This window comes from Mobula hypostoma, chromosome 11 (assembly GCF_963921235.1).
Source record: "Mobula hypostoma chromosome 11, sMobHyp1.1, whole genome shotgun sequence".
Taxonomy (NCBI): domain Eukaryota; kingdom Metazoa; phylum Chordata; class Chondrichthyes; order Myliobatiformes; family Myliobatidae; genus Mobula; species Mobula hypostoma.
Genome location: NC_086107.1, coordinates 2182706 through 2199866, shown reverse-complemented (window position 1 = coordinate 2199866; position 17161 = coordinate 2182706). Strand labels below are relative to the sequence as shown.

Below are 17161 nucleotides of genomic sequence, written 5' to 3'. Positions count from 1 at the left end.
CACAGACAAAAGTGGTTATGGAAATTATTAACAAAGCTGTGTGTGATAATGCAGCTGGAGAGAGAGAAAATGGTACAGGAAGTACTTGGGCAGAATAGTTTGTTTGTGTTTTAGCTCCAAGTGTAGTGAATGTCTGAGCTTTCACATTACCTTTCCTCCACCACCACCTCCTTTCTTCTTCTCCTTTGTCTCCATATCCTCGTTGAACACCAGCAGGTTCCTGGTTTTCTCCAAAAACTGGCTCCGCTGTTCCAATAACTTCCGCTGCTCGTTCAGCTCTTTTTGCTTCTTATCTTCCTAGTTCGGGATTATGGGGGTGGGGGGGGGGTGGAAAAACAGTCATAGAGTCATACAGCATAGAAACAGGGCCTTTAGTTCAATTCATGCATGTCAACTGTGTTGCCCAGTGAACGAGTCCCATCTGCCTGTGTCCAAAGCCCTCTAAACCTCTCCTATCCCTTGAGATGGCTTTTAAATATTGCTAATAAAACCATAAGACTGGAGCCTGAAGTCCCACACCACCAGGTTCAAGAACAGTTATTGTTCGTCAACCATCAGGCTCTTGAACCAATGGGGATAAGACGATAAGATATAGGAGTAGGATGAGGCCATTTGACCCTTCTAGTTTGCTCTGCCATTTCATCCTGTCAATTTTCCTTCTTAGCCTCAATCTCCTGTCTTCTTCCCGTATCCCTTTATGCCTTGACTAATCTAGAATATATCAACCTCTGCCTTAAATATGCCCAATGACTTGGTCTCCACAGCTGCCTGTGGCAACGAATTCCACAGATTCACCACTCTGGCTAAAGAGTTTCCTCGTCTCCATTCTAAAAGGACACCCCTCTATTCTGAGGCTGTGCCCACCGGTCTTAGACCCTCTCGGCACCCACTCTACCAAGGCCTTTCAACATTGATAGGTTTCAATGAGGTCACCCCTCATTCTTCTGAATTCCAGTGAATACAGGTCCAGAGCCATCAACCGCTCTTCATATGACAAGCCTTTCAATCCCAGAATAATTTTCGTGAACATCCTCTGAATCCACTCCAATAATCAGCCCATCCTTTCTTAGACAAGAGGCCTCACCATTACATTCTTGCTTTTATATTCTCATCCTCTTGAAACGAATGCTAATATGCCATCTCATTCACTATTTCTGGCCGTTCATTCCAAATACATACCACCCTTTGTGTGAAGCTTGCCCTGATGACCCTTCCATATCTTTCACCTCTGATCTTAAACCTATGCCCTCTTTCTTTTAAGCACTGCCTCCCCCACCCCCCGCAGGAAAAAGTCTATGATCCTGCCTGTGCCCCTCATGATCTTATATCCCTATATCAGGTCACCTCCCAATTTTCAATGTTCCAGGGAATAAAGTCCTAGTCTAAGAAGCTCTCCTTGCAACTCAGGCCCCTAAGTCTAGGCAACATCCTGCTAAATCTTTTTCTACACTCTTGCTAGTTTAATAACATCTTTCTTATAAGAAGGTGACCAAAACTGTATACCATACTCACATTGTACAGCCTCACAATGTCTTATGTAACTGCACATAAATTGCTGACTCCTACACTCAGTGCACTGAATGATGAACTATTAACTTTTCACCATCCCCCCTACCTGTGACACTGCTTTCAGCAAGCTGTGCTCAAGGTCCCTCTGTTCCAAACACTCCTCAGGGCCCTATCATTCATTGAATAAGTTTGACCTTGGTTTGATCTCCCAAAAAGTAATCTCTCCTATATATCTGGATTAAAAGCCATTTGCCAAGTGCTGCCTCACCAACATCTCATATATTGTAAGTGCAACATGAGAGATTGAGCAAGAATAAGATATTAAGTCTTTTCCGTTCCTGAAATACATAGGTGTAGTCCAAATCACTAGGTGAAGTCCAGACTTCCGGGGTTTCATACATCTGTACTAATCTTTCACCGGATGAAATTAAAATTACACTCTGGTTAGACCACATTTGGAGTACTGTGCTCAGTTCTGGTTGCCTCATTACAGGAAGGTCTTGAAAGCTTTAGAGAGGGTGCTGAGGAGACTTGCCAGGATGCTGCCTGGATTAGAGAACATGTCTCATGAGGAAAGTTTGAGTGAACTGGGGCTTTTCCCTCTGGTGCGAAGGAAGATGAGAGGTGATTTCGTAAGAGGTATAGAAGATGAGAAAAGGCATAAATACAGTGGACAGCCAGGGACTTTCTCCCAGGGCAGAAACGGCTAGTATGAGGGGGCATATGTTTAAGGCGATTGGAAGAAAACATGAGGGGATGTTGGAAGTAAGTTGTTTTTTTTTAACAGTGTGGCGTGTGCATGGATCACTGGTGGTGGCGACAGATACATTAGGGACACTTAAGAGACTCAAGAATGGCACATGGATGAAAGAAAACTGGAGGGTTATGTAGGAGGAAAGGGGATGAGTGATTTTGAGTAGGTTAGAAGGTCGACACAACATTGAGGGCCAAAGGGTCTGTACTGTGCTGTACTGTTCTCTCCTGCAGCAACAGTTGGTTTAACTTTGTACTCCAGCAGACTGCTAGCGTGGAGTAGTTTTGGTTGTACTGTTCTACGTTCTGTAACACAGATTAAATTAATGAAGGGTTCAGACAGTAGAACAACTAACCAATGCTTTTGAATTGGTGTGACAGCTGCAACGTGGTAAGTGAAGTAGCCCCCTTGAACACAGCAAAATGGCACCAACACCAAGGTTATAATGAGAAAATCACTGTTTGTGGAAATGCTGATTGCAAGATGTTTGCCTGGCACAGGACACCCTGGATAATATAAAACTATGAACAGTAGAGCACAGGAACAGGCCCTTTGGCCCACAATGTCTGTGCTAAACACAATACCAAATTAAACTTGTCCTAAGGGAACTTCACTGCTCTGCTACTAAATAAACCTGCGCAAATTTTAGATTTACAAATCAATCTCGCTGTCTTCTGCTCTGTACAACCAACAGCCCACATGTTTGGCTCATAGCCCTCTAAATCTCTCCTCCACACGAGACTTAGGAGCAGAATTAAGCCTTTCAGCCCACTGAGTCTGTTCTGCCATTCCATCATGGTTGATTTATTTTTGCAACCCCACAGTTGTGCTTTCTCCTGGTAGCCTTTGACATCCTGACTAATCAAGAACCTATCAACCTCCGCTTTAAATATACCCAATGACTTGTGGCAATGAGTTCCACAGACTCACCACTCTCTGGCTAAAGAAATTCCTCCTCTGATTCATTCTAAATGGACGTCTCTCCATTCTGAAGCTGTGCCCTCTGGTCCAAGACTCAACCACTAGAGGAAACATCCTCTCCACATCCACTCTATCTAGGGGTAGACATCTATTATTACCTAATCTGTAATTATCTAAATGGCCCTTAAATGTTGCTAACGTGTCCACCTCAACCACTATTTCTGGCAGCTCATTCCAAATATGCACCACCTTTTGCATGATTTTTAAAAAAATCTCTTGCCTCCTATCTTAAATGTGCCCGCCTCCCCGGGAAGAAGTCTCCGTGCTTTTACCCTGACTATGTCCCTCATGATAATATATCCCCCTATCATAGGAGCCTTGTGCTGTTCATAGGTACCAGGTGGCAACTCTCTGATGTTCCAGTACGCATGCACCGACACTCTGCCGTTCAGGGACAATTGGCAGTATCACTGACCTGTTCTTTGACGATCTGCATCCTCAGCATCTCCTTCTGCTGCTCTTGCTTGCACCGCAGCTCCCGTTCCTCCTCGTCTTGTTTCCGTGCACGGGCTACGTGGTACTGCGCTTGGCTCATCAGATCAGAGCACTGCCTACAACACACAAACTTCTATAGATGTGCAGTGGAGAATATACTGACTGCGTGTATCATGGCCTGCTACAGAAGCACCAATAACCTTGAATGAAAAAGCCTAAAAAAAGTAGTTGATACAGCCCAGTCCATCACGGGTAAAGGCCCCACCTCCCTGACACTGAGCACATACATATGGAGTGCTGTTGCAGTAAAGCAACATCCATCATCAGGGAACCCCACCACCCAGGTCATACTCCCTTCTAGCTGCTGCCATCAGGTAGGTGGTACAGGAGCCTCAGGACTCGCATCACCAGGTTCAGGAACAGTTATTACCCCTCGACCATCAGGCTCTTGAACCAGAAGGGATAACTTCACTCATCTCATCACTGAACTGTTCTCACAACCTATGGACTCACTTTCAAGGACTCTTCATGTCCTGTTCTCGATACTTATTGCTATTTATTCATTATTATTTCCTTTTTTTTGTATTTCCATGGTATGGAAACTGCACTGTGGTGGACAGGAAGGCTCTACAATGGGAAGTCAAAACTGCGCAGTGCATCACCAACATCAGCCTTCCCACCATTAAGGACATGTATACAGAAGGGTGTTAGAAACGGAACACTAACATCATGAAGCATCCCACCCACCCTGCTCATGAACTGTCTACCTACCTAAGCATTCATACCAGGACTACCAGACTCAAAAACAGTTACTTTCCCCAAGCAGTAAGGTTGATCAACAACCTCACCCACTAACCCACCCTCCACATTGCCCACCACCACTACATTATTTCCTGTCGGAGTCACCTTAAGTACAGCAGCGCTATACCTAGCGTCACTTTATGGACATATAATCAACCTATGCATATAACAATCTTATGTATTTATATTTATTGTGTTTTTTCAAATTATTGAATTCTTTATCTCAGTGTGTTTTTTTTGTGCTGCATCAGATCTGGAGTAACAATTACTTTGCTTTCCTGTACACTTACTTTCCCATCAACAGGAAATGACATTGAACAACCTTGAACCTTAAGCAATCTGAAGTGGATAGAGAGGTATGGGGGAACTATAGCCCAGGTGACGGTCGATGGGAGAATATATCTGGCACAGACTAGATAGGCCGAAGGGTCTGTTTCTATGTTCTATGACTCTTGACTCTCAGCCAATAATACACATGGGGCATCCCATCCAAGACTGTTGGCAATCCTAGTCTTGCCCATCTTCTCCACTGCTCCTCCTTTCCTTCCTTCCATTCCCCTACCTAACATGGGCGAATGAAACACGACCTTATAGAAGTGTTCAAAATTATGGGAGGGGCAGATAAGGTGGATGGAAACAGTCTTTTCTCCGGGGTAGGGCAGTCCAAAACTATGGGGCATAGATTTAGGGTTAAGGGGAAGGATTTAAAATGGACCTGAGAGGATAACCTTTTCCACACAGAGTGTGGTAAGTATATGGAACAAGCTGCCAGAGGAAGTGGTTGCGGCAGATACAATAGTATCACTTGGATAGGGACAAGGGGAGGAGGGGTTTGGAGGGATATGGGCATTCATGTTAGCATTCATTTCAGAAGGACTAGAATATAAAAGCAAGAATGTGATGCTGAAGCTTTATCAGACTGCACTTGGAGTATTTGTGAGCAGTTTTGGGCCCCTTATCTAAAAAAAGGATGTGCTGGCACTAGAGAGGGTCTACAGGAGGTTCATGAGAATGATTCCAGGTATGAAAAGGTTAACGTATGGGCAGTGTTTGATGTCTCTGGGCCTGTACTCACTTGAGTTTAGAAGAATGAGGGGGAATCTCATCGAAACCTATCGAATATTGAAAGGCCTATAGTGGGGGCGCCTAGGACCCGAGGGCACCACCTCAGAATAGGACGTCCCTTCACAACAGAGCTGAGGAGAAATTTCTGAATGCCTAGAAGATGGCTTTTTAGAGCAGCTTGTGCTTGGCCTACTAAGGGGAAAGGCTATCTTAGTTTGAGAAGTTGTGTAATAACAGAGATCATATTAGGGAGTTTAATGCAAAGGAACCCTTAGGAGGCAGTGATCATAATATAACTGAATTCACACTGGAATTTGAGAGGGAGAAGCATAAGTTACATGTGTCAGTATCACAATGGAATAAAGGGAATTACAGAGGCTTGAGAGGGGAGCTTGCCCAGGTGCATTGGAGGGGGATACTGGTGGGGATGATGGAAAAGCTGAGATGGCTGAAGTTTCTGGTAATAGCTCACAAGGTGAAGGAAGAAGTAGTTCCTAAATGGCAGGTGTAGGCAACTGTGGCTGACAAGGAAGTTAAGGACTACATAAAAGCCAAGGAAAGGGCAGTTAAGGTAGCAAAAGTGAGTGAGAAGTTGAATGATTGAGAAGCTTTTAAAATCCAACAAAAGGCAACCTTAAGAAGGGAAAAGATGAATATGAGGGCAAACTAGTCAATGATATAAAGCAGGATACTAAGTTTATTCAGACACAATAAGAGTAAAAGGGAGGCGAGAGTTGATATTGGACACTAGAAAATGATGCTGTTGAGTTAGTAATGGGGCCAAAGAAATGGCAGATGAACTTGATGCGTACTTTGCATTAGTATTCACTGTGGAAGACACAAGCAGTGTGCCAGAGGTCTGTGAGTGTCCTGCAGCAGGAGCGAGTGCTATTGTTATTACAAAGGAAAAGGTACTAGGCAAACTCAAAGGTCTTAAGGTGGATAAGTCACCTCAACCAGATGGACTATATTGCAGAGTCCTGACAGAGGTTGCTGAAGAGATAACGGATGCATTTGTCAATATCTTTCAAGAATCACTTGACTCCGGCATGGTCCCAGAGGACTGGAAGTTTGCAAATGTCACTCCACTCTTTAAGAAGGGAAGAAGGCAAAAAAAAAAGGAAATTATAGGCCAGTTAGCCTAACCTCAGAGGTTGGGAAAGTGTTGGAGTCAATTATTAAGGGCGAGGCTTTGGGGTACTTGGAGACTAAAGATAAAATAAGTCAAAGACAGCATGGTTTCTATAGAGGGAAATCTTGCCTGACAAATTTGTCAGAGTTCTTTGAGGAAGTAACATGCAGGGTGGTCAAAGGAGAGGCAATTGCTGTCATTTACTTGGATTGTTAGAAGGTGATTGATAAGGTGCCACAGACGAGGGTGCTAAACAAGGTAAAATCCTATGGCGTTACAGGAAGGATACTGGCATGGACAGAGGAATGCCTGACAGGCAGGAGGCAGCCAGTGGGACTAAAAGGGGCCTTTACTGGCTGGCTGTCAGTGACTAGTGGTGCTCCTTGGGATCATTACTTTTCATATTGTTTGTCAATGACTTAGATAATGGAATTGATGGCTTTGTGGCAAAGTTTGCTGATGATTCGAAGATATGTGGAGGGTATGTAGTGCTGAGGAAGCAATGCCGTTGCAGCAGGACTTGAGACAAATTGGAAGAATGGGCAAAAATGTGGCAGATGGAATACAGTATTGGACAATGTATGATAATGGATTTGGTAAAAGGAACAATAGTGCGGACTATTATCTAAATGGGGAGAAAGTTCAAACATCTCTACGCAGAGAGTGGTGAGTGTGTGGAATGGGCTGCCGGCGATGGTGGTGGAGACGGATACGATTGGGTCTTTTAAGAGTCTCCTCGATAGGTACATGAAGCTTAGAAAGATGGAGGGCTATGGGTAACCCTAGGTAATTTCTAAAGTAAGTACATGTTCTGCACAGCATTGTGGGCCAAAGGGCCCGTATTGTGCTGTAGTTTTTCTATGTTTTCATCATAGGTGCAGAGGGATTAAGGAGTCCTCGCGCAAGACTCCCAGAAGGTTAACTTACAGGTTGAGTCAGTGGTAAAGGAGGCAAATACAATGTTGGCATTTATTTCAAGGGAAATAGAATATAAAAGCAACGAGATAATGCTGAGGCTATAAGATACTAGTCAAGCTGCACTTGAAGTATTGTCAACAGTTTTGGGCACCGTATCTCAGAGAGGATGTGTTGTCATTGGAGAGTCCGGAGGAGGTTAGAACATAGAACGTAGAAAGCCTACAGCACAATACAGGCCCTTCGGCCCACAAAGCTGTGTTGAACATGTCCTTAGTTCAGAAATTATCTAGGCTTACCAATAGCCCTCTGTTTTTCTAAGCTCCATGTACCTATCCAGGAGTCTCTTAAAAGACCCTATCGTATCTGCCTCCACCACTGTCACAGGTAGCCCGTTCCACGCACTCACCACTCTGTGTAAAAAACTTACCCCTGGCATCTCCTCTGTACCTGCTTCCAAGCACCTTAAAACTGTGCCCTCTTGTGTTAGCCATTTCAGCCCTGGGAAAAAGCCTCTGACTAGTCACACGATCAAGGCCTCTCATCATCTTATACACCTCTATCAGGTCACCTCTCATCCTCCGTTGCTCCAAGGAGAAAAGGCCGAGTTCACTCAACCTACTCTCATAAGGCATGCTCCCCAATCCAGGCAACATCCTTGTAAATCTCCTCTGCATCCTTTCTATGGTTTCCACATCCTTTCTGTAGTGAGGGGACCAGAACTGAGCACAGTACTCCAAGTGGAGTCTGACCAGGGTCCTACACAGCCGCAACATTACCTCCCGGGTTCTAAACTCAATCCCACAATTGATGAAGGCCAATGCACCGTATGCCTTCTTAACTCAGAATTAACCTGCGTAGCAGCTTTGCGTGTCCTCTGTTCATGAGGCTGATTCTGGGAATGAAGGGGTTAACATATGAGGAGGGTTTGGCAGCTTTGGGCATGTACTCACTGGAATTTAGAAGTATGCCGGGGGGGCGAGGTAGAGGGTGGTGATCTCATTGAAACCTACTGAATGTTGAAAGGACTAGATAGGGTGGATGTGGAGAGGATGTTTCCTATGGTGGGGGTATCCAGAACTAGAGGGCACAATCTCAAAATTGAGGGGCAACCTTTTAGAACAGAAGTAAGGAGGAATTTTTTTTAAGCCAGAGAGTGCTGAATCCGTGGAATGTTCTCCCACAGACTGCGGTGGAGTCTAAGTCCGTGGATATATTTAAGGTGGAAGTTGATAGTTTCCTAATCAGTCACAGAACCAAAGGATATAGCCAGAAGTCAGGTGTACGGGGTGGAATGGGATCCGGGATCAGTCGCGATAGAATGGCAGAGCAGACTTTATGGGCTGAATGGCCTAATTCTGCTCCTAGGTCTTATAGTCTTATTGTTCCAGTGTCACAAAAGTACAATTGGCTCTCAGGTGCTCCCTTCATTACCACGGCATACATTCTGCTGATTTGACATAACCACAGGCTGAACACAAACACGGGTGAACTGCAGGCTGTCACATACCTAGCCTCTGCCGCTGCTTGAGCCAAGTCAAATCGCATCTTATCCCCAGCATTACTGAGGTACTTGAAGTAACTGAAAGAGACAAAAGTTGCAGGATTAGACCCCTGACAGGAACACAGAGTTAAGAGTTGTATAGCACACATCAGGCCATTCTGTCTAACTCATCCCCACAGACAAAGGTACTGTCCTGAGCTGGCCCCATTGTCTGCATTGAATGCAAAACCCTCTAAACTTCTATGTATCTGTCCAAATGTCCTTTATATATTGTAACTGTTCCTTCTACTCTGCCATGGATGGTCCCAAGCCCGGCTGTGAAAGGAGGGCTGGGCATGGTGCTAGCAACCTCACCCCATAAAAACCCAGAACTATAGAAATGCCAAGAGAAGCTACAAAGACCTCATTCCTGCAAGAGGAAGGATACACCAGGAAGATGGGCTACACCCAGAGACAACATGAAAGACAGGTCCAGGACAGAGGATTCTGGCAAGCTACCATCAGTGGCTTAAGCCCATCACCCTTACTGGGGCATAAGTAAGTAAGTAAGTGTGTAAGTACCCTCTAATATCATTGCTGCCTTGATTTAACTTCCCAAAATGTATCACTTTGTACTTGTCAGTTATGTCAGATTTGCTATTTCTTCACTCGCTTACCCAGCTGATCTAGGTAATTTTGAAACCATAGGCAAACTTCTTTGTTGTCCACCATCACCACTAATTTTAGTTCCATCAACAAACTTACTCACTAAACTAACTACATTCTCAAACAAATCAAGAAATCACAAGATCTAGTGACACAGCACTGGGAACAGCCCTCTGATCTGAAGGTTTATTATCCATTTCCACTCTCTGACTCATTCCACCAAAACAATTTGGTATCCAATTGGTAGCCTCCAATCTGATGGCACATCTACTGCCAAGATGAGGCACTCTTAGGATAAAGGAGCAATACCTCATATTCCATCTAAGTAGCCTCCAACTTGATGGCATAACTATTGTTTTCTCCAACTTCTGATAATTCCCCCCCCTTCTATTTCCCACTCTGCCTCCACACTTATCTGTCCTCTTCTCCCCCCTCTTCACCTCACCTGCCTATCATCTCCCCCTGGTGGCCCCCCTCCTTCCCTTTCTGCTCTCAGATCATAATGTTTCTTCAGTCCTTTACTTCCATGTATCACCTGCCAGCTTCTTACTTCATTGCCACCTTCTCCTACTCACCACTTTGGTCTCATCAATTGCCTGCTAGTTTGTCCCTTTGCCCCCACCTTCTTACTCTGGTTTCTGTCCCCTTCCTTTTCAGTCCTGATGATGGGTCTCAGCCTGAAACATTGGCTGCTTACTCTTTTCCATAGATGCTGCCTGACTTGCTGAGTTCCTCCAGCATTTTGTGTGCGTTACTCTGGATTTCCAACAACTACAGAATCTTTTGTTTGTATCCAATTGGCCAACTCACCCTGCATCCCATGAGATCTTGCCTTTCTGACTAGTCTACCAAGCTGAAGTCCATGTGGACCATGTCCACCACACCTTACTAAAGTCCATGTAGACCACATCTACACCTTGTTGAAGACCATGCAGACTATGTCTACCATTCCCATCATCAATCCTCTTGGAAAAAAAACTCTATCAAATTTGTGAAACATGATTTGCTACACTCATTATCTTCTTCAGCCCTTTACTTCTTCCCCCATCCCCTCCCAGCCAAGATGAATATCCTTAGTTAGTCTACCTTTCCAAATACAGATAAATCTTGTCTCAGAATCCCCTCAGTAACTTCCCCACCAATTAGGTTATGCTCATTGAGCAGTTATTACTTGGCAGGTCCTTGCAGCCCTTAAATAAGGTGACAACATTAGCCACCCTTCAGCCTTCTGCTACATCACCAATGGCTAACATACAAAACTCTCTGCCCCGCCCAGGCAACCTTTTGCCTTGCATCCAAAACATTCTAGGATACACTTATGGTGGTATGGTAACATAGTAGTTAGCACAATTGTGTAAGATTGGGGTCCAATTCCCACCACTGTCTGTAAGGAGTTTGTACATTCTCCCTGTGACCACACGAGCTTCCTCTGGGTACTCTGATTTCTTCCCATATTCCAAAGATATACAGTACATTTAGGGTTAGTGAGTTGTGGACATGCTACGTTGGTGCCAGATGCATAACACTTGCGGGCTGCCCATCACAACTCTCACTGATTTGATTTGATGCCAATGACATATTTCACTGTATGGTTTGATGTACATGTGACAAATGAAGCTAATCTTTCTTCTCCATCTTTATGCCCCTTGTCCACCAAGACCTCCTCTTTGGTGATATTGATCTGTTTCAGGATATCATTGCCCTTTACGCTAAATGCCCTAGCTTCACTGAGCTTCTCCACGGTAAATACAAACAAAAGGTATTCATTTCAGACCTCATATATCCCCCATGACTCCACCAACAAACCACTCTGATCCTTAAGGGAACCAGGCACCTTTTTGCTTTTAACATATTTATAGAATCTCTTTTACCCTATCTACCAAGGACATCTTATGGTCCCTTTTTCCCCGAGACCATGTTTTTAATTCACATCTTACCGATGGGCAAGTTCCAGCTCTTTGACTGCATTCAGCACGGCCTTCAGGTTGCTCTTCTCATCTCGCAAGACTGATGTAGCTAGTCTTTGTAACACTAGGGCCATGTTAAACATGAGCACCGTATCATTAGGGGACGCATGTCTGGCCTGTGAACACAAACCATTCGTGAACTGATTTCACAACCTATGGACTCATTTTCAAAGACCCTACAACTCATGTTTTTAATATTATTTATTACTTATTATTTCATATAATAAGTTATCTTATAACAACCTTTTTTGTTTTTCTTTTTTAATATTTTCACAATTTGCTATCACTTTGCACATTGGTTGCTTGCCCGTTTTTGTGTATAATTTTTCATTGATTCTATAGTGTTTCTTTGTATTTACTGTGAATACTTGCAAGAAATGAATCTCTGGGTAGTATATGGTGACATATGTACTTTGATCATAAATTTACTTTGAACTTTTCTCCTTCCATGGAGAAACTACATACTTCCTTCACTGGAGACAAACTGCTAAACATGCAAGTATTTTCATTTTACCTGAGGGTATGCAGTTGCCCGTATGTATGTGGTTAGATCAGAAACATTCCAGGTATAATATCTGTTCATTTCCTAATTGTTTTTATACGTCACAGTGAGAATGCTCTCCCTTAGTAAACTTTCGCACACCCGAGAGAGAGAGAAAATAATTTGTCAAAACCAGTATCATAAAAAGGAACCAAAATAAAATGCTGGAGGAACTCAGCAGGCCAAGTTGCATCATGGAAAAGAGTAAACAGTCAACGCTTTGGGCTGAGACCCTTCAAGAGGACGGATGAAGGGTCTCAGCTGAAATGCTGACTTATTCTTCTCCATACATGCTGCCTGACCTGGTGAGTTCCTCTAGTATTTTCTGTTGGTTGGTAAGGAAAAGTGGGGATGACCTTTTCTGTGCGGTATAACTCTGATTCTAAACGACACTACTTTGCACCCACAGAAGTTGTGAGCTACAGGGAAGTACAAAAAAGTACATAATCAGGGTTGCCTATGACAAATTAAACATGATATTAAGGGAGAGGAGGTGTTGGAGTTGTTAAAATACATTAGGACAGATAAGTCCCCGGGGCCTGACGGAATATTCCCCAGGCTGCTCCCCGAGGCGAGAGAAGAGATTGCTGAGCCTCTGATCTTTATGTCCTCGTTGTCCACGGGAATGGTACCGGAGGATTGGAGGGAGGCGAGTGTTGTTCCCTTGTTCAAAAAAAGTAGTAGGGATAGTCCGGGTAATTATAGACCAGTGAGCCTTACGTCTGTGGTGGGAAAACTGTTGGAAAAGATCCTTAGAGATAGGATCTATAGGCATTTAGAGAATCATGGTCTGACCAGGGACAGTCAGCATGGCTTTGTGAAGGGCAGATCGTGTCTAACAAGCCTGATAGAGTTCTTTGAGGAGGTGACCAGGCATATAGATGAGGGTAGTGCAGTGGATGTGATCTATATGGATTTTAGTAAGGCATTTGACAAGGTTCCACACAGTAGGCTTATTCAGAAAGTTAGAAGGCATGGGATCCAGGGAAGTTTGGCCAGGTGGATTCAGAATTGGCTTGCCTGCAGAAGGCAGAGGGTGGTGGTGGAGGGAGTACATTCAGATTGGAGGATTGTGACTAGTGGTGTCCCACAAGGATCTGTTCTGGGACCTCTGCTCTTCGTGGTTTTTATTAACGACCTGGATGTGGGGGTAGAAGGGTGGGTTGGCAAGTTTGCAGATGACACAAAGGTTGGTGGTGTTGTAGATAGTGTAGAGGATTGTCAAAGATTGCAGAGAGACATTGATAGGATGCAGAAGTGGGCTGAGAAGTGCAGATGGAATTCAACCCGGAGAAGTGTGAGGTTGTACACTTTGGAAGGACAAACTCCAAGGCAGAGTACAAAGTAAATGGCAGGATACTTGGTAGTGTGGAGGAGCAGAGGGATCTGGGGTACATGTCCACAGATCCCTGAAAGTTGCCTCACAGGTGGATAGGGTAGTTAAGAAAGCTTATGGGGTGTTAGCTTTCATAAGTCGAGGGATAGAGTTTAAGAGTCGCGATGTAACGACACAGCTCTATAAAACTCTGGTTAGGCCACACTTGGAGTATTGTGTCCAGTTCTGGTCACCTCACTATAGGAAGGATGTGGAAGCATTGGAAAGGGTACAGAGAAGATTTACCAGGATGCTGCCTGGTTGAGAAAGCATGCATTATGATCAGAGATTAAGGGAGCTAGGGCTTTACTCTTTGGAGAGAAGGAGGATGAGAGGAGACATGATAGAGGTGTACAAGATAATAAGAGGAATAGATAGAGTGGATAGCCAGCGCCTCTTCCCCAGGGCACCACTGCTCAATACAAGAGGACATGGCTTTAAGGTAAGGGGTGGGAAGTTCAAGGGGGATATTAGAGGAAGGTTTTTTACTCAGAGAGTGGTTGGTGCGTGGAATGCACTGCCTGAGTCAGTGGTGGAGGCAGGGTTTGAGGGTCGGCACAACATTGTGGGCCGAAGGGCCTGTACTGTGCTGTACTATTCTATGTTCTATGTTCTATAAACCCGAGAAGTTAAAGAGAATAGCATTAGGACCGAAACTAGTCAAGGGACAGACCAAGTGAGATAACTTCACTCACCCCATCACTGAACTGTTCCCACAACTTATGGACTCACTTTCAAGGACTCTTCATCTCAGGTTCTTGATATTTATTGCTTATTTATATATTTCATTACACAGAATTGGTATATTATTATTTACAATAAAAAACAAGGATCTATATCAAGTTTCAACTTGATCATGGACAAGGATAGATCTGGTCCTAGGGTTGAGGTTCTTAACTGGAGAAGGCCAAATTTGAAGAAATGAGAAAGGATCTAAAAAGCGTGGATTGGGACAGGTTGTTCTCTGGCAAGGATGTGATCGGTAGGTGGGAAGCCTTCAAAGGAGAAATTTTGAGAGTGCAGAATTTGTATGTTCCTGTCAGGATTAAAGGCAAGGTGAATAGGAATAAGGAACCTTGGTTCTCAAGGGATATTGCAACTCTGATAAAGAAGAAGAGGGAGTTGCATGACATGTATAGGAAGCAGGGAGTAAATAAGGTGCTTGAGGAGTATAACAAGTGCAAGAAAATACTTAAGAAAGAAATCAGGAGGGCTAAAAGAAGACATGAGGTTGCCTTGGCAGTCAAAGTGAAGGATAATCCAAAGAGCTTTTACAGGTATATTAAGAGCAAAAGGATTGTAAGGGATAAAATTGGTCCTCTTGAAGATCAGAGTGGTCGGCTATGTGCGGAATCAAAGGAAATGGGGGAGATCTTAAATAGGTTTTTTGCGTCTGTATTTACTAAGGAAACTGGCATGAAGTCTATGGAATTAAGGGAAACAAGTAGTGAGATCATGGAAACTGTACAGATTGAAAAGGAGGAGGTCCTTGCTGTCTTGAGGAAAATTAAAGTGGATAAATCCCTGGGACCTGACAGGGTGTTCCCTCGGACCTTGAAGGAGACTAGTGTTGAAATTGCAGGGGCCCTGGCTGAAATATTTAAAATGTTGCTGTCTACAGGTGAGGTGCCGGAGGATTGGAGAGTGGCTCATGTTGTTCCGTTGTTTAAAAAAGGATCGAAAAGTAATCCGGGAAATTATAGGCCAGTAAGTTTAATGTCGGTAGTAGGTAAGTTATTGGAGGGAGTACTGTGAGACAGGATCTACAAGCATTTGGATAGACAGGGACTTATTAGGGAGAGTCAACATGGCTTTGTGCGTAGTAGATCATGTTTGACCAATCTAGTGGAGTTTTTCGAGGAGGTTACCAGGAAAGTGGATGAAGGGAAGGCAGTGGATATTGTCTACATGGACTTCAGTAAGGCCTTTGACAAGGTCCCGCATGGGAGGTTAGTTAGGAAAATTCAGTCGCGAGGTATACATGGAGAGGTGGTAAATTGGATTAGACATTGGATCAATGGAAGGAGTCAAAGAGTGGTAGTAGAGAATTGCTTCTCCGAGTGGAGGCCTGTGACTAGTGGTGTGCCACAGGGATCAGTGCTAGGTCCATTGTTATTTGTCATCTATATCAATGATCTGGATGATAATGTGGTAAATTGGATCAGCAAATTTGCTGATGATACAAAGATTGGAGGTGTAGTAGACAGTGAGGAAGGTTTTCAGAGCCTGCAGAGGGACTTGGACCAGCTGGAAAAATGGGCTGAAAAATGGCAGATGGAGCTTAATACAGACAAGTGTGAGGTATTGCATGTAGGAAGGACAAACCAAGGTAGAACATACAGGGTTAATGGTAAGGCACTGAGGAGTGCAGTGGAACAGAGGGATCTGGGAATACAGATACAAAATTCCCTAAAAGTGGCGTCACAGGTAGATAGGGTCATAAAGAGAGTTTTTGGTACATTGGCCTTTATTAATCAAAGTATTGAGTATAAGAGCTGGAATGTTATGATGAGGTTGTATAAGGCATTGGTGAGGCCGAATCTGGAGTATTGTGTTCAGTTTTGGTCACCAAATTACAGGAAGGATATAAATAAGGTTGAAAGAGTGCAGAGAAGGTTTACAAGGATGTTGCCGGGACTTGAGAAACTCAGTTACAGAGAAAGGTTGAATAGGTTAGGACTTAATTCCCTGGAGTGTAGAAGAATGAGGGGAGATTTGATAGAGGTATATAAAATTATGATGGGTATTGATAAAGTGAATGCAAGCAGGCTTTTTCCACTAAGGCAAGGGGAGAAAAAAACCAGAGGACATGGGTTAAGGGTGAGGGGGGAAAAGTTTAAAGGGAACATTAGGGGGGGCTTCTTCACATAGAGAGTGGTGGGAGTATGGAATGAGCTGCCAGACGAGGTGGTAAATGCGGGTTCTTTTTTAACATTTAAGAATAAATTGGACAGATACATGGATGGGAGGTGTATGGAGGGATATGGTCCGTGTGCAGGTCAGTGGGACTAGGCAGAAAATGGTTCGGCACAGCCAAGAAGGGCCAAACGGCCTGTTTCTGTGCTTTAGTTTCTATGGTTCTATGATTCTATATTGTACAGAAATGTGAGCACTTATTGAGGAAGAAACTGAAGATAAACTACGCTTGCCTTATATTTGTTGTATAAGACACTGGTGAGGCCTAATTTGGATTATTGTGTGCAGTTTTGGTCACAAACCTACAGGGAAGATATAAATAAGATTGAAAGAGTACAGAGTATGTTGCTGGGTCTAGAGGACCTAACTTATAAGAAAAGATTGAACAAGTTAGGACCTTATTCCTTGGAACGTAGAAGATTGAGAGCAGCAGCACACACAACTCAGCAGGCCAGGCAGTATCTATGGAGAAGAGTACAGTCAACATTTGCGGCCAAGACCCTTTATCAGGACTGGAAAATAAGTGAGGAGTCAGACCAAGAAAGTGGGGGGAGGGGAGGAAGTAAAGAGCTGTGAAGCTGATTGGTGAAAGAGATGCAGGGCTGGAGAAGGGGGAGTGTG

At 44.0% G+C, this 17161-nt stretch overlaps 1 protein-coding gene across 1 annotated transcript in view; it reads right to left on the bottom strand.

Annotated features, from left to right (window-relative positions):
• ctr9 (CTR9 homolog, Paf1/RNA polymerase II complex component) overlaps positions 1-17161 on the bottom strand; it is a 105678-nt gene that overhangs the window by 11816 nt on the left and 76701 nt on the right. Inside the window, exons 18-21 of the mRNA XM_063061570.1 lie at positions 11679-11824; positions 9103-9174; positions 3660-3795; positions 151-297 (exon numbers count right to left, since the gene is read on the bottom strand). Coding sequence (XP_062917640.1) covers positions 151-297; positions 3660-3795; positions 9103-9174; positions 11679-11824 — 501 coding nt within the window. The remainder of the gene's footprint in view (positions 1-150; positions 298-3659; positions 3796-9102; positions 9175-11678; positions 11825-17161) is intronic.